Here is a 21,683-nt window from a genome sequence, read left to right as displayed (position 1 = left end):
ACTGGCGAAACGTCGTACTCAGAGTGTAAATGGTGTGGCTCGGCTCTGCAACACACCGGCGTGCTGTACTAGTGACCAATTGGCCACGTTCTCTTTACGTGACAACCCTTACTAATTGGCCGTGTCGGGTGGTGGTGGGTTTAACGACACATTTGTATATTTTACGCGACTTAACCCAAAAAGCACCTGTATTATGAAAGCTAAATAATGTTACATCAACCCACGTCAACGCTCTTAAATGCTCGCCGCCTCTTGCCCGATTTGCCCGCCCATCGACGGGAATGGTTTTCGCTCTCGCCTCACACCCCCCCCCCCCCCAGCTTCCTCCAATGGGACGTTCTTGATCGAACCGCCCTCGTGCCATCTGCACATCGACGATCTGCAGTTACGCCTCGCCAAAAACGAAAAGTGAGTGTGCTCCCCGTTGCGCGCCAGCGATTCCCGCCGTCCGTAGCTACTGCGTTGTCCTTTTCTACTTTATTATTTATTTATTGATTGCCAGGTGTAAGGCCCACTGAGCAACACAGCTCTATTCTCTAGAAGCGACCTGGCCACAAATGATAGCTCAACGGATTGGCTTAACACGTGGAAACTTGTTGCAGCCAAATACTCCAAGCGCACGTTGTTTCTAACTGTGGAGGGAAAAACCGGAGGACCCGGAGAAAAGTCCACGCGGCTACTGGGAGAGAGACACCGCAAACACCAAATATACAGCAACAGGCGTAAGGCTCTGGATCGAACCCACGACCTCATGTATACCGGGCGAGGTAGTTAACATCTCACCGCATGGCGTGGGGGTGCCTTCCCCAGAGAGGTGGGTTGTCAAAGGGCTGCAGGGCTACGGTGACATTACTGGATCTGGCGGTGATGCCGGGACGCTGCCGTAGTTGGTCCCCAGCCGTCTCACCGTGGCGGGCGACACTCACGTTGTCCGTTGTTGCCGTGTCCCTGCAGCCTCGGCATCCAGTTCCTGGGGGACATGTTGACCATCCCCATTCGCCAGCTGCTCCGCATCCAGGTGATTCTTGCACTCACCTGGTGCCTCCTTTCATCGTCTTCATCATCATTGTCATCAGCGTGACCATAATAATCAAAGTAATTGTCATCAGCAGCAGCATCATAATCGTCGTCGTCGCCATCATCATTGTCATTTTCATCGTCATGATGATGACAATATTGTCATCAATATTGTCATGATGATGACAATATTGTCATCACCATGAGGATGATTATCATGACAGTAAGTATCCTCATTGTCATCATCAGCAATATCATCAACAGTAGTAAGAGCAGAAGTAGCATTCTGATTATCATAATCGGCAACAGTGGCATTATAATTGTCATCCACAACCTAATCATATCTTATATTTATATAGCGCCATTATCCAAGGAGCTTTACAAGGGTTATGGGTGGTACAATGAGGGTAGCTAAAAGTGATTTGGTGAATAGTGATGGGTATGGGGAGGTAGGTTAGTGGGTACGGGAATTACAGCGTAACCTAGGGATGGAGGGAAGGATGGGCCAGGGAGAAGAGGTGGGTGTCTTGAGGGGGGGCAGAAACTTGACAGGGAGGAGGGTGCTTCTCGCTTAATGTGGAGGGGAAGTTTGTTCCAGTGCAAGGGGGCAAGTCGGGAAAATGAGTGGAAATGGGATCGTGCACAAGGAGAGGGGGTGGAACGGTTAGGAGTAGGAGAGACCAGCAACACTTTCCGTGCACACGTGGTCACGAAAGTATGACATTCACCGCAATGACACTTTGTCATCCGTTTAATGTCTGTGGACATGCTTTTTGTTTCACTAGGTTTGCAGTGAACTTCGAAATGTCGGCAAAGAGCTCTCTTTTCGGTTGCAAGAGCAAACAGGTAAAAAAAAAAGGAAATTGTTACAGTGGCAGAAAACACTACATTTGTACCTGCACAGCCTTATTTGTAAATCCACTGCTGGATGAGGGCCTCCCCACGCCTGCGCAGCTTGAGGAGTCCCTCAATCAGCGGTGTATTGACCGTGTACTGAGCGATATAGTCTGCTAAGGACTGATCTAAAACAACATCTGGCCGAGTGGCGATGTGCATAGAATGTCCATGCAGGGGCCAACTCAGCCCATCATCTCTACAGGGTTAATAAAATAATGCCACTATGAAAAGTCAATAGACGACTTCCTATGAGAAGAAAATAACTGGTCCTTGACATGGTTATAAGTAATTTCCAGCACTGGTAATAATACCGCACCCAGCACACCACATCCGGGCACCATGGTGGCGAGATGTTAACTACCTCGCCTAGTATGCAGGATGTCGTGGGATCGATCCCAACACTAACGCCTGCCGTATATTTGGAGTTTGCATGTTCTCCCATGGTTCGCGTGAGGATTTTTCTCCGGGTCCTCCGGTTTTTCCCTTCACATTTAGAAACATGCCTTTCGAGTATTTGGCTGGAATAAGTTTCCACGTGTCAAGCCAATTCGTTGAGCTATCATTTGTGATGGCCAGGTCGCTTCTGAAAAAGAGTGGGCCTTACCTGGTAAAACAAAAAAAAGTTAAGTTTATCGGGTTTTTTTTTTATCCAGTATACCTTTCACTATGCATGTGGGCACTAATCACGTTGCCTACTCCAACCTGCCGGTGAACTTGGGCAGTATTAAAGTGAGAATTCGAGCCCTGTCCACAGTAATGAATCTGGTTTTGTGGCACGAACAAAAACTCTTCCGGGAACCGCTTGCACCACCCCCCCCCCTCCCCCCCCGTTGTCTCGCGTCACAGACAAACTGACCCTGGACGACAGGAACGCGCTGGACGTGTCGCTCTTATCATGTCCCCTCATAACGAAGGACTACATCGAGACGCGGCACAAGGTACAGGGGAGGCCGATCGACCGACCGGTGGCGCTGAGCGCAACTCGAGCGGTGGCCGGCGGTTAAAGGCGCCGGCGGAGCGGTACCTTGCGCTGCCGTTGCCGACCGTTCTAGTGGCGAGTTGGCTGCGTCTCTTCTGCTAGTTTCACGCGGCACTGTGGGGAGTGATTTGCGTGGATTCCATATCGTCTCGTCTCTGCTGCCCATATCGAGAATGGTTCCACCTTATCAGGGCATCTCCACCTACAGAACAAAAAGGACATCTTTCTCACCACCATCGTCCATACAACTGCCTTAACGGAAGCACAAACAACAGACCTGTGTCCTATTCAGAGCAGATACACAGAGCACTCAGCAATGATGTGATTAATGCTTAGGTGCTGGAAGTTTGTTCACAACGTAGTGCCTTGGAAACACTGGGATACGTGTAGATAGTTGGCACCATTGCACATGATCTGACTGGGCTGTGTTGTGGTTGGAATGCTTGATGCGTAATTGAAAGATTGCAAATCAGGTTGGCAGTGGACTCAGTCCACTATCTCTCCAGGGGTGATAAGATGAGCACCACTTTTTGAAAAATCAATATTTGGCCAAATTGACCTTCACCATAGCAATGTGGAATTTCCACCATTTATCTAGGGCTGCCCTGTTATTCGTTTTTGTTAACTTTCACTTTGTTGATGATGATGAAGATGATAAGACGAATGATTACATAACCCTTAAACAGACTGCTGGACAAAGGCCTTCTCGTGGCACGCGGGTCTCGGGGGTAGTTTGACCAAACTTCACTACACTGGCCATTGCTGACGTTGCCGTGGCCAGGAGTGAATCGAAACCACTTCGCAATCTCTCCCTCTTCCGCCCGCTGGCATTGCATTGCTATCATCAGTTCATCCGATCTTCCACACACAGCAAGCCCTATCTCCATCCAATCCTCCACATGCAGCAGGCCCTATCTCCATCCAATCTTCCACACGCAGGAGGCCCTATCTGTATCCAGTCATCCACACGCAGCAGGTCCTATCTCCGTCCGATCCTCCACACGAAGCAAGCCCTATCTCCATCCGATCCTCCACACGCAGGAGGCCCTATCTCCATCCCATCCTCCACACGCAGGAATCCCTATCTCCATCCGATCCTCCACACGCAGGAGGCCCTATCTCCATCTGATCCTCCACACACAGGAGGCCCTATCTCTATCCAGTCATCCACATGCAGCAGGTCCTATCTCCATCCGATCCTCCACACGAAGCAAGCCCTATCTCCATCCGATCCTCCACACACAGCAGGCCCTATCTCCATCAGATCCTCCACACGCAGGAGGCCCTATATCCATCAGATCCTCCACACACATCAGGCCCTATCCCCACAGCGGTTCATCATGGAGATTTGACAAAGGCCGGTGGTTCTCTGACGGTGGTTGCACCGCTGGTGCCATGCGTTACGGGCGCAGGGCTGGATGATCCACAGAGGCGAGGTTCTGGGGCGGAACGGCAGCAGCCTGTGGGCGCCGCTCGACTCGGTGCCCACGGAGCGCATGATGGGCATGCGCATCGCCGAGAGCGTCCTCGAGTCTCTGGCTCACGCGTTCTTCCAGGAGAACCTCCTCAAGAACTTCACCTGGGACGACGTGGAGGTGCGCGTGTGCTGTGAGCGCATGCTCTGTGCGTGTCTGGGAAGTTGGGTGAGGCTGAGGAGCACAGCCAGGCCCGGACCTGCCATAGGGCAAATGCCTGGTGGGCCGGTCCATTCCGAGAGCCGGTGGGCCGGTCTGTGTGGAGAAATTGCAAATGTGATCAGAGTAAAAAAATATATATCTATTTTATCACCTCAAATGTGTATGCTTCATTTCTAATTTAGGCTCTCTGTTGCCATGACATCCCCATATTCGGAAGTTCCAAAAGATTCTTCCTCACCGGCCCATTTGTTTTTTGGACCCAGCCCAAATTGGCCCAATGAGATCGCACGGCAATTTGGGCCACTGTGTTTACAAATGCCTGGGCCGACTTTTTTGCCCCAGTCCATTACTGACTATAGCTGCTACCGCGTGACAGAGAGTGTCGAGAGTTGCTGCGCCACACACCTGATCACCTGGGTTTGGTTCCCAGCCGCGGGTTATATCAGCGGCGGTGAATATCTGAACCGGTTTTGGGCCACCGCTAGGTTCACTCGGCCTTCGATGAGTACCTCATGGAGTGCGTAAACATTATCGTTCGGGAGATGAAGGCGAAAGGACCTGGTGTGCCTGCTAACAGCACCTTTCCACAACAGTATGGTTAAAGGCTGTACGGGGGATCTTTGTCTTTGCTACATTACCCCAGCGACCCAGGTTCTATTCCTGGCCATGAAACACATCATCAGTGGCAAGTGGTGTCTGACCTTGTCCTGGGCCTATACTAGGTTGACTCAGCCATACATAATTAACTGGTGTGTTGTGTGTGTGTGTGAACACAGGCCCAACCGTGTAATCTGCTGTGCTGCCCTAAATAGGTGCTCGCTAACAGCGCTCGCTGGGCGTTAGTCGAGAGTTTGGTATCCGATGGGTCCATCCATCTGCGCGGGGATATTACTGGGGGTGGCTTTGTTACGGTAAACTATATTTAAATTCAGACTTAATTAAAGCGTTAACTGTAAGTGGATTTGTGTAGATTTGCGTGTGATTGTTCGCTTAGGCAAATATCAGTAAGGCTGCGAATGCGTGTTTATTTATGGTTGCAATTGTTTATTACCATGATATATAAAATATGTCAATGTATAAATGTCAGTACAGTGTAACTAAATAAATACCTACGGTGTAATTGCCATTGGCCAAGCATCCGAATGCTGAAAATGAACCTTCAAATTAAAGAACTCAATTGAGATTTACACACAGCAGCAAAATCGGTTCCTTACTGCGAAAAAACTTGACAGGTCCCTCCTGAAATTAGAGTTGAGACTCAGTGAGACTTTCCCGGGTAAACAGGCGTAGTGATAATAATAATGTATCCGTATTATATGTAAAGATGCCAAATTGCACGAACGCTTCACACACCGCTGTGAATTTATATTGTTGCAGGAGGTCTTTGGTTCAACATCAGATACGACTGGATTTTTGGAGTTCTGCAAAAAGGTAATGTGTTACACACATAACAAATAATTAAGTATACTCTGCGTGTATGTATGTACGTGTAAGGGATGTATGTATGTGTGGGGAGTGGTAGTGTAGCGTTGAGTGCAACGGTTAGCACGCTGCGCTACAAACCCGGCGACCCGAGTTCGATTCCTGCTCATGGCCACCAACACCAGTGACGATTATTTGAACCGGTCCTGGGCCTCCCCTAGGTCGATTCAGCCTCAAATGAGTATCTGGTGTAGTGCTTGATTCCTGGCCACGGATGGCATCAGCGGCGACTGATTTCCAATATGGTGCTGGTCCCGGATCTTTGCATATTGCTGTTTGTGCAATATAACCACCCCAGCCATTCTACAATCATGAACGAATGACCATTACCTTTGGCGCCTGTGTGCAATATAACCACCCCAGCCAGAATATGCACTATCTCATCAGACATTGAAGGCTAAGCAGGATCGAGCCTGGACAGCGCTTTGCTAGGCAGCCACCGTATACGTGTTAAGATAAAATCGGTGTACTGGGCTGCCGCAAGGTTACGTTGTGGACAACAGAGGGCAGTGCAGCAAGATCCATTGTCGTACTGCACTATTCTTCCACGTCTATACTCCCCCATGTTAAACTCAACCCCCTGAGCAGCATGGCGAAGTCTGGTGAAACAACCCACACGAATCGGACGCTCGTGTGTGGAGGCTCTCATCCAGCAGTGGATTGACGAAGCACGGCACGCACGTGCAGCCATTTTCTCCGTGTGGTGACTTTGGCTCGGTTGTGCATTGCGGACGCGTCCGCGTCCTCCTGGGGCAGGTGCTGGTCCGAACAGGAGGGAAGGACAGTCTGGAGCAGACCCTGCTCATTGTGAGCAGCCCCCGGCCGCCCAAGCTGTCGTGCGAGCCGTCGGGCATCCACCTGTCCAGCACCATCAAGGTGGACGTCACCCAGGACGGGGGGCCCGTCCTGTTCAGCATACAGCTGGTGAGGGTGCTGCGATGGCAAGATGTTGACCGCCTCGCCTGGTATGCAGGAGGCCGTGGGGATCGATCCCTACCCTGACGGCCTGCTGTATATTTGGAGTTTGCATGTCCTCCCCGTGGTCGCGTGGATTTTGCTCCGGGTCCTTAGTTTTTCCCCTCCACATTTGGAATCAAGGTACGTTTAAGGGTATTTGGCTACTAAAGGTATGTATGCGTATGTACTTTGAACGTCTTTAGCACCGTGCATAGCCAACCGTGCTAATCGGAGGTGCGGCTCGTGCCGGGGAAGAGGAATCCGCCGCGTCGCTCGTGGGCAGGGTTGATCTGACGGACAGTCGCTGAGAGAGAAAGAAAGAAAGAGAGACACTTGGTCACCTCCGATTAGCACGGTTGGCTATGGTGTGAAAAAGGTTCAGCGTGCATACGTACGTACATGATCGATGGTGGTGAATTTGGTGATGAGAACAATTGACCGGCGTGGTTCAGTTTAGTTAATGAACCAAATTGTGACCGACAAGGCATGGAGGAGACATCTCCATGTAGCAGTGGCTGTAGATAGACAATGATTATGATAACAGTGATAACTGATGATAACTGATGATGATGGTGATAATGAGAATGATGATGAGTAAGATGATGATGGTGATAATGGGGATGATGTTGAAAATTATAATTTAAAAAATGATGATGGTAATGGTATCAATAACGATGCTCATCATATAGTATACTTTATTTTGCCATAAAGTCTCTTATGCAAGGGTGACCTTTTACAAAGATGATGATGGTGGTGGGGATGGTAGAGATTGTAACGGATGGTGACATTGATGGATGGATAGCAATGTTGATAATAATCATCAATTACTATTGAAGTGGTGACATTGACGATGATAGCATTGGGATGATGACAATGATTATGTTAATGGCAAATGACAGTTACTTTCCTAGTGCTGTACCATTCATCGCAACGTTTGAATCCAGCGGCAATTGTTCGCGAGTTCTCTCCGTCGACGGTTCATTTTTCTCCGTCCTAGTTCATCAAGACGATCTCCTCTGCGCACGCCATCACCGAGGGTAGGAGTATCAACGGAACCGTGGACACGTAGGTGGCGCACGGACGCTCTCCCCCCCCCCCCACCCCCCTGCTAAGCGCACAGTCGCTGCACGCGTGGCTGGTCCCCCTACCAGCTCGCCGGCGTGCACTCCAGACGTACCAAATTACACGCACACGCGCTCGTATAGTGAGCACGTGGCCTGTGTGCATTGAACGCGCACAGACACCACCCGTCGTGCATTGCGGCCCGCTTGGTCTTAGATGAACGTTTGAACACTTTGTGAGCGACCGACAGCAGCAGTGGTGGTGAAGTATGACGAGGGCACCACGATGCACTCCTTCGGCAGATGCTGACGGGTAATTTGTTTTCTCTTGCACAATGCGCATAGGCAGCGTGCTTTTTAAGAGAGTTTTGCATCTTTTTTTTTTTAACCTTGCGCGGCTTTCCAGCTGGCACTGTTATATTGTTACGCTGGTTTTTGTTGTTGTTGTTGTTGAACCCAACACAGTCGTCAATAACACTGTGCGTGGCCTTTAAAAGGAAAAGCACATCATCGTACAAGTATAAAATCGGCAACGTTTCGGGCAATGGTCCTTCCTCCACAGCGCATCGAGAAGGCCGATGACGTTTGTTTCCCGCGGACAATAGGCAAGTCCAGCAGATGGCGTGGGGCGTTCGCGCTCCCCTTTACATCGCCACGTGTCTTGGATGAGCACCCTTCCCTCGAGCGTTTAAGCGTCAGTGTACTCAAAACACGTCAGACGCAACACGCAGCGTCCGCTGACAGTTGCGACGGTGGCGAATCGTGTGATGAAAGTTGAAATCTCACCGTACGCACACGACCGCACGCGCCTGCACGCGTGCGGTCGTGTGAACGTGAACGTATTGGCTGCACGTGTGATGAGCCACGTACGGCAACAGTGCATGCCCGTCACCAATTGGATTTGGAAGTGGGGTCGTTGGATCACACATCTGAAGGCGAATTCATGACAGAATCAGTCAGGAAGAGTACGGTTGCTAAACGATAATCGGTAGCTGGTTTTAGAATAGATTACCGATTCAGAAAGTCAGGAGTTCGTGAGTTCGATCCCAGACCCTGTTGATGCCTGTAGTATAATCGGAGTCCACGTGATATCTCTCTCCCCATGGTGCTCGCGTGGATTTTTCTTCCGGGTGCTCCGGTTTTGCCCCACTCCACATGATAAAACAAAAAAACACGCGTTTAAATTATTTGTCTGCGACTACAAATTCCCACGGGCCGATAATCATATAAGCCACTATCGTGTGGCCGGGTCGCCTCTGAAAAATAGCCCATAGCTCAGTGGGCTCTACCTGCTAAACGAAAGAGTTCAGTTTCGTTAACGCTGCACGCGTGCAGCATTACGCAGAAGCAGATATCGTGTTTTATTTTTCCAAGCGGCGGACGCTGATCCACAGTGAGGCGCGTGCTGCGTGTGTCTTCCATTCTGCAGGTTCCGGGTCAAGAGCGTGGACACGAGCATCCTGACGCCCGAGGTGCGCCGATGAGATCCCTCTGCCCTTTTGACCTCTGAAAGAACCCGCGGAGGCATTCCAGAGCACCGCTTGAGACAGCCACCAATTTTAGCACGAACACCGGCAAGCGATGACGCGGTGTCCCGTTCGAATACAACGCGGAGGGTCTCAGTGTGTCCGCGTCCCGCTGCGCTGTACAAATACGGGGGAGACGTGCACGTCTAGAGGGGTTGCAGAAGATTTCTTTGAGTTGTTTGAGCTGGGGAGAGAAGGAAGTAGGAAAGTCTTTAGGTCGGAGAGAGAGAGGAAGTCGAGATGACGTCATGGTTGAAGTGTAGGTGAAGACACTGCATAGGTTAGAGATAATACAGTCATAAGCGGATATTAGTGGATTTACCAGGTGTAAGTGTTGTTGATTGTTGAATCTAGACAGATCAAGACATGAATCAGTCACTGACCGGGACTTTACCATTGCGAGCGGCACACACTAACCCCAGCGCCACCCGGCTGGATTGTTGATTAATAACATAACGGTAGCCTGTTATGTATTCAGTACTGTTATAAGACAGCGTTGATAATGCATTTGGTGGTGGTGATGATGATGATTATTATTATTTGTGCTTGTGTACCGCTGCCAACGCAGTTCGTTAATATTTTCGCAAAAAAAATAATGATCTAATGTCACCGGTCGTCGTTGACCTTCATCGAAAGTGACTAGAAACAACGGGAGCATTTCTCTCTTGGCTGAGAAATCCATAAGTTCCTGTAAAAATATATCGGTGGTTGTGTCGAAAAACCGTGCCTCGGTTCCGTCCGTGATGGAACACTGTTCTCGTGTCTGAGCGCAGGAGCTGGCCACTTTCCCAAAACTTTTGAGGAATTACGTGAAGACCGTAGCGCAGGAGGTCGTGTTGGAGCGTAGGTCGTGCTGCCACCACCATGGCCACCACTAGCAGCACCATCATCATCATTGTCATCGTCGTCATCATCATTGTCGTCGTCATTGTCATCGTCATCATCATTGTCATCGTCGTCATCATCATTGTCGTCGTCGTCATTGTCATCGTAATCATCATCATCATCGTCATCATCATTGTCAACATCGTCGTCATCATCTTCGTCATTGTTGTCATCGTTGTCATCATCATTGCCATAATCCACAACAACACCATGGGCACCAAAAGGGTTTTGAAGTATTGGAGCAAAATTCCAATTGAGACCTCCCTCTGAGGCTCCCTCAGCCCTTAATGAGGCCCCCAACTGCCCCCCCCCTCTCTATGGTCCTGAGCTACACGGCATACATGCTAATTATCACCACCATATTTATCGTTTGCATCGTCACCATTGCCATTGTACGATCACCCACAGCAACAGCAGAGCGTGCACGACTATTTGTCTATAACCACCACTCCTGTGACGACCACCGTCAGTCAACACCACCACCACTCTGTCAGCGTGAACAAGCGCGTCTGTACACAAGCGGTCCATCACCGTCGGCGTCGGCGGCGGTGTTGGAGCTCTTCGTCCGAACGCAACACCGCGACCCGCGATTGCGCTTTCGGCTCTGTGCAAAGCGTCACCGTCGTTATTGTTGCCGACTTCTCGTGACGCCCTCTTGTCTAGGGTTCGAACGGGAGGTTTTAGACTCCGTAAACCACAACGGCATGGACGGCATATTGCTCGTCGACCCGGTCTTCAACACTCAGCGCGTACGTGAACCCTTAACCGTGACGCTCTCACTGCCATTACTATCGTTATCACGCATGCATACTGTTAAGCATTTGAAAGATTAGAATCTAGCGGGTATATGATAAGCTTGAAGGATACAATTTTAATGCCACATATATGACTTTCAAAACTATCTGTCATCATTGTAATGAGAGAGATTGTATGTCTCGTGCTTGGAAACTGACAATACAATAATGTGATGCGACCGCTGTAAATGCACAAGGAATATTTATTCCACGAGGCTGTGAAAGGTTTCACGATGCTAGTGGCTTACCAGCTGGCTTCTGGTGTCTCACAGGGTTACCTGCAGCTGGAGACGAACATCTCCATTGAGGATCACTTCTTTGCGAGGATCATCAAACAGAAGATTTACGGCTGAGCCTGTCAGAGGAGGTCGCGTGTTGATATCCCGGGCAGCATAAGGTGGGGGCGTCGCTCAACGTGTCAGAAAATCGGTCGTGGTCAATAGCCCTGTTGCTCTGCCTCGCAAAAAGAGACGACGTCCGTTCGTATGTTGAACTTCTTTCGCACCGTACGTAGCCAACCTTGCTAATCGGAGGTGCGGGAACCTCAATAGGATCCTCCCTCCCTGGTGTGGCTGAAGTGGAACTAAACGATCAGACTCTTTATTTAGACTGGAGGTATCCGACGAGCTACAACTGCACAGCTGTCAACCCCTTCTCAGTGCCCTACCTTAGTACAGACCAATTCACACCTTATTGGTCACCCTGTGCCGCTTATAAATCTCAACGTTCATCCTGTAAAGTCACGTAACAAGGGAGAAACGCAAACAAAGCGGCACATTTTCTTCCCTGTACAAGAACACGGGTAAACCGTATGGGTTGGCAGGTATGCAACTGATGCCATTGATCACTCATCCTGTACTGCGTTGAACTCGTGATGCCATCCATGACTGCCCCACAGAGGCGCCTAGGTGAATGCGGGTGGCTCCCTCGTGCACTTTCTTTCCCCTCCACATTTAGAATCAGCATGCGCTTTAGACTATTTGGCCGCTATAACTTTCCACATGATAAGCCACTTTCGTTGAGCTACCGCTTGCGGTCAGGTCGCTTCTGAGAAAGGGGCTGTAATAAGCTCAGTGGACCTTACTTGGTCAAGTAAAAAAAAAAACAGTTTTAGTTGTTGCACTGAGTGAGAAAGCAGGCCCAGGGGCAGAGCCTCCTTGCTGCCGCGTTAGCCCAGCGAGGCTGTGGTAGGGACCTGGGCCCATTGAATAGGGCCGGTGCCAATGAGGTCTCTTTTGCAAGGCAGACAACGGTTCATCTTCTTGGTTCTTTCGGTAAAGTCACGTAGAATGGAAATAAAATAATAAAAATAAAACATAATTAAATAAAATTCTCACGACGTTTCTGCCACAACACAAGTAGCCTTCTTCAGGTGAAGAAACAGGATTGTCCAGAAGACAGCGCTTGAGCTGTCTTCCGGACAGTTCTTCACCTGAAGAAGGCTACTTGTGTTGTTGCCGAAACGTCGTGAGAATTTTATTTTATGTTTTATTTTTATTATTTTATTTCCATTCTACGTGACTTTACCGACGAAAGATCCAAAAAGATGCATCCCTGCAGTCACGAAAGCTTTAAATCGAAATCAGTCAACGGTTGTTGATGTTTCCACCATGGGGTACGTTACGACCCCGCGAGTTACTCGAGCGGAATATTCACGGCAATCATCGCCCCCTACTGTGAAAATTTGGCAAGAGCCACAGGAAATAGACTTTCCTGGATAAACGAGCGTAATAATAATGATGAAGCTTTTAAAAAACGTATTGTTATTGCTTGTATTTATAATATTCACCGTGTATGTTATTATTTTTCATACATTTTATTTATCTTTTGTGATACGATATACATCGAGGCAGGCAACAAGTTGTCGCCGCTGTGAGCTATTCCACATTCCTATGGCGGGGCCATTCCATTCTTCAACGAACTACCACCGATTTCCCACCACGTGTGGTGCAGTCTCACCAAATTGTGTTTAATTTACCTGCCCTCAAGGGATAATGATAATGAGTTAACTATCACCAAGATGTGAACAAAATGAATACGCCCAATATTGTTTCGGTTGCTGTATAATGATTAAGTACCCTACTTGTTAGAAAACATAAATATAAAGTAGCATCATTATCGTTATGTATACATCAATATGCCTTTAACCAAATCGCTCTGTGTATGTTTGATATTTTCAGATCTCAGAAGCTAAGCAGGGGGTTGATACTTGGATGGGAGACTGCCTGGCCAATACCAGGCATTATAGCCGCTGGCTACAAGGTTGCCATGAAGTGGCAGTACAGCAATTGAATTATCGAATCTTCTCGTACGGATCTTTGATTGTTATCCCCCTCGAACACGCGGGCTTTCTCAAGGCACTCCGATTATCTCGGCGCACAACGCCAAACACTCATTCGTGGCGTGTGCCAAACAAACCCAACGCGACTCTCTCGAGACTCATTTGGGGTTCTCCTGGGTGAATCGACGCCTCACACACACATCACGTGACTGTGTACAAAGTGTCATTTCCTCTTAAAATAAGTCGTTGACAGCGTAGTGTCTTTCAACATAATCGTTTATTATAATTCAACCCTCTGTGTATTTTTCAGTGTACATATATATGACAACAGGTTAAAGTGATATAAGAATATATATATCACTGGCACAGTTATAAAACGCATTAAATATAGTATAACAGATATGCCATTGCGCTCGGGTTAGTTGCAAAAGCATGCAGGATCAGATTCGTATGAGCTTTAAATATTACTACGGTAATTATGAACACTTAACAAAGCACAAAAACAATATTTAACATGCAACGGACATTCCCTTTTTAATGACAATAACTTATATTGCACCTCTTTACAGTCCATTTAAAGTTCCAGTGTAGGCAGCTTTTGGAGGCTGCTCCCTCCCTATGGTCCGGTGGCCCAGAGTTGGGTTTTTTTTTTTTTGGGGGGGGGGGTCAACCATTGCCATCCCTGAGCAAGGCCACGCAGAAGAAACCAAACTGCAGTCATCGGCCACTTTCGTTCCGAGTCGTCCCGCTCAGACTACGCCGCGCGCTTCTCAATTTCGCTGCAGTTTGTTCTCCGGTGTACGTTTCAAAATTGTCATTCACGTGCCAAGATATGCAATTAAATAATTGTGACCACTCCTCCTCCTCCCGCCACACCACCCCCCCCCCGTCTCCGCCCACGCTCGCGACTGGTCCCCGTGGTCTTGCCGTGCCCCTCTGGGGACACGCGCGACACCTCCGAGTGCTGGTAAACCGGTTGCTTCCACCTCCGGGGCGAGCGGGGGGAATGTGGCATCGCTCGAGTCGACGACGATTGAGTCGGCGACAAAGAGAAACGCATTTAGGTTTTCACAGCGGTGGTTTTCTTTTGTTATTTTGTCTTCTTTATTTAAATGGCATTTCCGATTGAAGTTCGGTTTAGATCCGCGTCGCCAAGCGGTAAATTAAGGTGGCAATTATGCTCGTGGTGGAAATTACACCAGTTTTGTTTTCAGTCAGCTTCGTAAAAATCCGTACAGGTTTTGTTTTTTTTTGCGGAGAGGGTAGGGTTGGGTGGGGGGGAATTTATCACCAATTATATTGCAACTGTGCTGTTGGAATGTAACCACGGGGGCAAATCAACATTGCAAAGGGGAACCCCCCCCCCCCCCCTTCAGTGGGCAGAGCCTCGCTCCCGTCGGGAAGTGGCTGGCTGCAAAAGTTCACGCCATGGAACGACTTCTCAAGTCACTTCAATTCGAGGCCCCTTTGCGATCTGTAAAGAGCGGTCCAATGAATGCCATTCATTGGATGGCACGGTATTTACAATGTGTAGTCCTCCGCGGCAGGGTGAGAGGGAACCTCGTTTTGTCCCACGGTATTCTTTTTTTTTTTGGTGCAGTCATTGCGGTGCCGCCCTCGGCCGAGACCATCAACTCGATGTACGCTGGAATCCTCGGCTTATTCAAACGTGGCTGCAACTTGCCCGCATTTAAAGCCAGGGGGAGACCCCCGGCAGTTTTGCGTCAGTTCTCCCGACACGGCCCAGCCGTTGTTACGAGGCCTGTGAGCCACCTGGCCATCGTTCAGAGTGCTGTTTTGCGCGAGTGTGATAGAGGTACACACAACATACCGACTCCTGTGTTTAAACACCATGTGGGGGGGGGGGGGGGTTGGTGGCAACCCGGTGGTTTGAGCACCACGCTATGAACCCAGAGACCGGAGATAAATTCCCAGCCGCGGTGAGTGCCGCGTGATCTGGCCCTGGGAACCCACGCACACTGCTGAGCGCGGTGAAGTATGGTCAAACAACGGTCACGGCCCGCCAGGGCGAGATCTTCACGACGCAACAGTGGAGCGACATAGGGCAGTAAGTAAAAAAAAAGTAAACACCACAGCGAGAGGGATGTTTCACAAGAGAAGAGTCAAAGCTGGGGGAATTTTTACGTGAAACGATGCTCAAATATTTACTATAAAACTTAGTTTTTTATGTTACCAGGTCAGGCCCACCGGGCTATGTAGCTCTTTTTCAGAGGCGACCTGGTGACAAGTGACAGCTCAACCAATCGGCTCATCTTGTGGAAATCTGTAGCAGCCAAATACTCGAACCGGAGCACCCGGAGAAAAATCCACAAGACCACGGGGAGAACATGCAAACTCCACAATGTACAGGCGTCAGTGTCAAGATCGAACCCACAAACTCCTGTACACCGGGCGAGGTAGTTAACATCTCAGCACCGGTGGCACCTCCGTTTTCTCTCATGCCATCTCGGGAGACTCTACAATTCAAATGCACCCACTTAGCGCGATGCCAGCCGCACGCATGGTGCGTTTCATCATTTGGTAGCACTCACTGAACACGGCTGCACACAGATAGCCCCGGGGTGTTCCGCGCACGTACGAGGCACTGGCACTTAATATATCGCCGTCCGGATATAAATACATCCGGATCGAGAGCGTCGGTGTGTAGTGCATACCGCTGTCGTAGGCCACTGCCCAGTCACTGCACCCAGACGAACATCAGAATGCGATGGAACAAAAAAAATATAAAATAAAATAGGACGGTTATATTTCCTGTCGCTGAGACGATAAGAAAATCTTGACATTTCTGCCATCTGGTGTTTCTCTCAGAGAAAAAAATGGGGAAAATAAGAGTTTGAGCCTCGTCGATGCGTTTAAACAAAATCAGGAATCTGCCGATGCGGTAACATTTGAAGTAATCATCAGTTACCCTGTGATTATTAGGCTGTGGGAAAAGGAAGCCACTGTTCTGGAGTATTAAGGCTGAATTGTCCACGATATCAGGAGAATGTTTTTCAGGCCACATTTAGAAATCAGAGGAAGTTCTTTTGCAGTGACTCACTGAGATTTATCAGAATAGGCAATTACATCTAGTGGACGGGATGGAAGGCGTCTCAAAGACGCGTCGGCGAACAGACGCAAGTGGAGAGACACGTGCAAGTAGATATCGGTGAAGAAAGAGGCCATGCCCCACCAGCGCAATAGGCCCAGGGACCAGAAGAAATTTTGTCCAGGGTTTGATCACAGATCTATTGTTGGAACAAGTAAAAGTAGACAATTTTTTTTGGCACGTGCGATGCTGAAAATGTAGCCTCGGATAATGTTTTCATTGAAAATAGTACAATGACTGAAGTTTGTGGGAATGAATGCGGAATGTTCTTCCATAAAACTAAGCAAAACACTGTTTACGAGTCTCACCAATCAAGGTGATGCTCATTTCCATTTATGGCTTTGAGCCAGTGATGAAAATTCCACATTCCTATGGCAGGGTTTTCTCCACAGAACCACGACTGATTCACCACGAAGTGGCATTCATTTCCTTGACCTTGGGGAAGTGAATGGTTTGAGTCAAAACTTTACTGGGAATTTAACTCAAGTTTCCAACATTTCAATCGCACGCCCAAAAGACATCACCGTGCAGCCAGATGCGCTCTCTTTTGTCCCTTTTAAACCGATTCGAATGATTCCGAACGTCTCGCAACAGCAACAAATTTGGAACCCGACCGTCCCTCGTCACCAAAACTTCACGCTGACAGTGCCATCTGCCGCGTTTCCCGCAGCTTTCACCGTCGAGCGCAACCGGCGCTCGCTGGGCCTCTCTCGTCGTTAAGCCGATGTTGGGCGCAGGCGTTCACGTGCATCGCTACGTTAAACCTCGACTGAAAAGTCGCCTCTTTAGAACTCTTTGTGTGTACAGTTTGTTGCCCTTGCCCCGGCGACCTCCGGTTAGCACGGTTGGCTACGAACGGTGCGAAAGAAGTTCAACATACACACATGCGTGCACAGTCGCTTAAGCTCAACCATAAACGTCTACTCGCATGTGCGTGTGTTCAACTTCTTTCGCACCGTACCTAGCCAACCGTGCTAAACGGAGGAGCCAACCGTGCCACTTGTAACCAATGTCCTGCCCGGCACAGCCACCCACTGCACATTTACTTGCACGGTACTGATGCGGACCGAACACATTTGCCGTACGAATGTAGCCCTCGCCGCCGCCGCCGCCGCTGCTTGTAAATAGTTTTGAGTGGGAGCTACGCAAGATTCCCTGCCGAGGTCGTCTGGTGTTCATCACTCTTCTCCGCCTTATCACCGTCGCTCGGGGGTTTGGGAGGTGGGGGGGAGAAAAAAAAACCACGTGGCACATCTCACGAGCCCGAGAACGCGTTGCGCCTTGTAACAGACGCGGCCGTCCACCCCACACACAGCCCCGACGCCCCTTCTGAGACAGTGACATCACTACGCCGTGTGCGGAACACTTACTCAGCATTTCACTTTGCCCTGTAGTACGACAACAGAGCTGCACTACCAGTTTGTAGACATGCGGCGGTGTATGCAAGTCACACGGCGGGGGGGGGGGGGGGGAGGGGCTACTCTGTGTGCAGCAGAGGTCAGTGAAGCAAAATCCATTGTTGTACTGCACTATGCTCCCACATATATGCTCCCTGCCATCATCACCAATCCGCACCGACCAGCATGATGAAGTACGGTCAATTAACCTCCATGACCTGCATATGGGGAGGCCCTCATTCCCAGTTATGATTCAATGAAATGTCATGATTTGGGGTTAAGAACCATTTATGTTTTGTCTCATACGTAGAGTAACATTGGTAGCCTCGTGCAAATGTCTCGTATTGTCTACCCAGTTTGTTGTCTCTCGTGGATTCCATGAGGCTGCAGGTAAACCGTTGTATAATCTGTGTGCATTATAAACGATCGATTATGATACACGCAACGCAATGGAAGCATCATGGGCGTACGAAATTTATGTTCGTCGATGTGTGTTGTCGATGTGTGTTGATGTGTGTTGTCGATGTGTGTTTGTTGATGTGTGTTGTCGATGTGTGTTGTCGATGTGTGTTGTCGATGTGTGTTGTCGATGTGTGTTGTCGATGTCGGGCTGCATTGACCTCCAACCAGAATCTGAACTCCCGACACCCGGGGCAATCGAGCGTCGCGCTTGGGGCAAGTTTTCTGCCGCCGAGTCTTGAAGAACGGTACAGCATTTAAGAGTCGTCGCGGCTCGTGATCGCGTAATCAGCGACGGCGGTGACGAGAGAGGGGAGCTGAGCGTGCACTGAAACAAGCCACGTTATACACACGGCGTTAGAAACAAGGCTACGTACATCAGCGTAACCCCCCCCAACGAACGGTCATCCTCGCAGCAGCGGCTTTTGGCTGGCCGTCGAAGAAAGACAGCCCCCGCATCGCGCGGCTCTTTCAGACGCGCTTCTGCGGCCGTCTGGAACGCTCCTCCTTCCAATATTATAAAGGCCACTGGAGTTCTGCACTTTTAAATCACCTAGTTTGAAAACATGTATTTAGAACAGCTTTTTTGTGTTTACTTTGTTGTCCTTACCCCGCACCTCCGATTATCGCGGTTGGCTACGTACGGTGCGAAAGAAGTTCAACATACGAACGGACAACTACACCGGCAGCCGCTTCCACACATCACAATGGGCCTGCAGCGTTTTCTTGAGCGCAGTCGGTGACACATTTTCCCAGCGGTGGTGTTTTAATGAACGTCGTTTTATTTCTCATCGATTTGAGTGATGCATTCCCTTTCGGCTGCATTTGGCCGAATTTTGTCACCACAGTTTTACAACATTCTCAACCCTGCCGAGCCATCGAGCCATGGCCAGGCAGTGTAGACACTCTTTCGATATCTAATTTAAACTTAATAACAATTAAATCAGCGTATACATAGTTATCTGTCTCTCTATATATATTTACTTTATAAGGATCTCGGCTCAATAGATCTGGGATTTAGTGAGTGTGAACAGAGGTTGGGAGTGGAGTGTTTTGAGTTCCAGGTTCTATAAACGGACACCAGCGCGCACACACACTCATGCATCAAGGGAACAGGGAGGAGTATTAAGTAAACATATTTCAACCTATGTTTAAAGTGGGGTTTGTTTCCTGCTTCTATTCATAAGTGTAATTATCACAGCCAGTTATAGGCGACTGCCAAGATGTTTGAATCTGAGCTTTGTAATGTTAGAATGTGTTTGCTGGGCTTCTTTCGCATGTGAGAATCAGAAAATGTATTTATACTGGAGGAATCCGATGAGCTATAAAGCTCTTTTTCACATATGTCCAATCAAATTATGATTTCTCAAGATCGAAGAGGGACTCTTGGACAATGCGTATTTTAAAAGGGGCTTTACAATTAAACCTGACGATGATGACGACGACGATGATTATGACGACGATGACGACTGATCATTCTAACCGAAACCATGGTGATGAGGATAATTTCTGTTTTCGGCTGTCACAGCTCTACCAACCAAGTACAGTATATATTCGGGTTAGCTGTATTAAATATACTATTATATACATAGAGCTAACCCGAATATACCATTGGGATAATATTAATATCAATGCAAATTATTATTAACATGTTGACGGTAATGATATTTAATTACATTACGATTAATACAATCTTGATTTGGAGCTTTACAATGCCAATTATGATTGAGATTATGCCCATAATTATTGAAATGATGATGACGATCACGATAACAGCAGTTATGATGGAAAATTATATTATGACAATCGTTACAAAACGATCACGCTGACAATGACGATGGACAACATGGCAGTAGCAACGCCAACGTTCGGCGGCAGTGCCAACGACGGTGGCCCGATTACGATAACGGTGACAACAACAACAACAGCAACAGCGCCGGTGACAAGCGGACTTCCCACTACCGTCACCGGCCGCAGTAAAAACAACAACAACAACAACCCCAAAACAAACAAACGTCGTCGCGGCGTGCGGTCGGCGCTCATACGAAGTGCGTCATCACGGCCGAGTGGTGCCGCATGCCCTGCATGGCGGCGGCGTACGGTCCCTGCTGGAAGTAGTGGTGGTAGCGTTGCAGGTGGAAGGCCGAGAGGGCCGGGCCGTGCACGCCGGCACCGTGCGCCTGTAGGCCGCCGAGCCGCGCGTAGGCGTGCGCCGCCGCCGCCGCGGCGTGCACCGAGGAGGCGGACGGGGAGATGGAGGAGGAGGAGGTGGAGCAGGCGGAGGAGGACGACGAGGAGGACGAGGAGGAGGAAGAGGAGGAAGGGGCGCACGATGGAGAGACCCGGTCCGGGCGGCCGGGCAGGGGCGCCGCGATGGGCGCGCCGGACGGAGAGAAGGCGTGGGACACCCACGCCCCACCCAGAGCCAGCCCCGCCGTGGAGGTGAAGGCCGAGCCTGAAATCGCACGCGCGCGCCGGGGGAGTTAGCGCACGGGGAGTTGGCCCAGGGGGTGTCGGTGTAGGGGTGCAGGTGTAGGGGAGCGAGTGCAGGGGTGTGATACACAGGTGAGCACAGGTGTGCGACATACAGGTGTGTGATACACAAATGTGAGTGCAGGTAAGTGATGAACAGGTTGTGAGTGCAAGTGTGCGATACACAGCCGCAGTAATAACCGAGGCGGCCTGCCGGATTCAAACCGCGGACCTCTGTGACGAGTGGCGGGCGCCCTACCACCGGGCCGTGTCAGGCGAGTGGGCGAGTGAGTGAACGGCCAGGTGGCTGAGCGAGCGAGCGAGTAGGCGGGGCAGGTGAGTGAGCAGGGGATTCATAAAGTGAGTGTGTCAGCAGGTGGGACGGGTGAGTAAGTGAGTGAGCAGGGGGTTTATTGAGCGAGCGGGCAACTCAATGAGCGAGCAAGCAAGCAGGTGGGACGAGTGAGTAAGTGAGTGAGCAGGGGGTTTATTGAGCGAGCGAGCGGGCAACTCAATGAGCGAGCAAGCAAGCAGGTGGGACGGGTGAGTGAGTGAGTGAGCAGAGGGTTTATTGAGCGAGCGAGTGAGCGAGCGGGCAACTCAATGAGCGAGCAAGCAAGCAGGTGGGACGGGTGAGTGAGTGAGTGAGCAGAGGGTTTATTGAGCGAGCGAGTGAGCGAGCGGGCAACTCAATGAGCGAGCAAGCAAGCAGGTGGGACGGGTGAGTGAG

General features: G+C 49.7%; 2 protein-coding genes across 3 annotated transcripts in view; one reads left to right on the top strand and one right to left on the bottom strand.

Annotated features, from left to right (window-relative positions):
* The window catches only part of CETP (cholesteryl ester transfer protein), a 29,049-nt gene extending 9,216 nt beyond the window's left edge, over positions 1-19,833 (top strand). Inside the window, exons 5-17 of the mRNA XM_032960554.2 lie at positions 321-408; positions 955-1,018; positions 1,803-1,863; positions 2,761-2,852; positions 4,306-4,488; positions 5,908-5,961; positions 6,769-6,936; positions 7,967-8,034; positions 9,460-9,502; positions 10,330-10,399; positions 11,105-11,190; positions 11,508-11,632; positions 13,416-19,833. Coding sequence (XP_032816445.2) covers positions 321-408; positions 955-1,018; positions 1,803-1,863; positions 2,761-2,852; positions 4,306-4,488; positions 5,908-5,961; positions 6,769-6,936; positions 7,967-8,034; positions 9,460-9,502; positions 10,330-10,399; positions 11,105-11,190; positions 11,508-11,588 — 1,058 coding nt within the window. The 3' untranslated portion in view covers positions 11,589-11,632; positions 13,416-19,833. The remainder of the gene's footprint in view (positions 1-320; positions 409-954; positions 1,019-1,802; positions 1,864-2,760; positions 2,853-4,305; positions 4,489-5,907; positions 5,962-6,768; positions 6,937-7,966; positions 8,035-9,459; positions 9,503-10,329; positions 10,400-11,104; positions 11,191-11,507; positions 11,633-13,415) is intronic.
* The window catches only part of LOC116945900 (T-box transcription factor TBX20-like), a 44,837-nt gene continuing 36,928 nt past the window's right edge, over positions 13,775-21,683 (bottom strand). For both annotated transcript variants that reach the window (XM_032960561.2, XM_032960562.2), the window contains exon 9: positions 13,775-20,936. In XM_032960561.2, coding sequence (XP_032816452.2) covers positions 20,521-20,936 — 416 coding nt within the window. In that variant the 3' untranslated portion in view covers positions 13,775-20,520. The remainder of the gene's footprint in view (positions 20,937-21,683) is intronic.

The sequence above is a fragment of the Petromyzon marinus genome, chromosome 25 (assembly GCF_048934315.1).
Source record: "Petromyzon marinus isolate PM22_M1 ecotype Great Lakes invasive population chromosome 25, UKy_Petmar_22M1.pri1.0, whole genome shotgun sequence".
In the NCBI taxonomy this organism is placed as follows: domain Eukaryota; kingdom Metazoa; phylum Chordata; class Hyperoartia; order Petromyzontiformes; family Petromyzontidae; genus Petromyzon; species Petromyzon marinus.
This window is presented reverse-complemented; position numbering and strand designations above follow the sequence as displayed.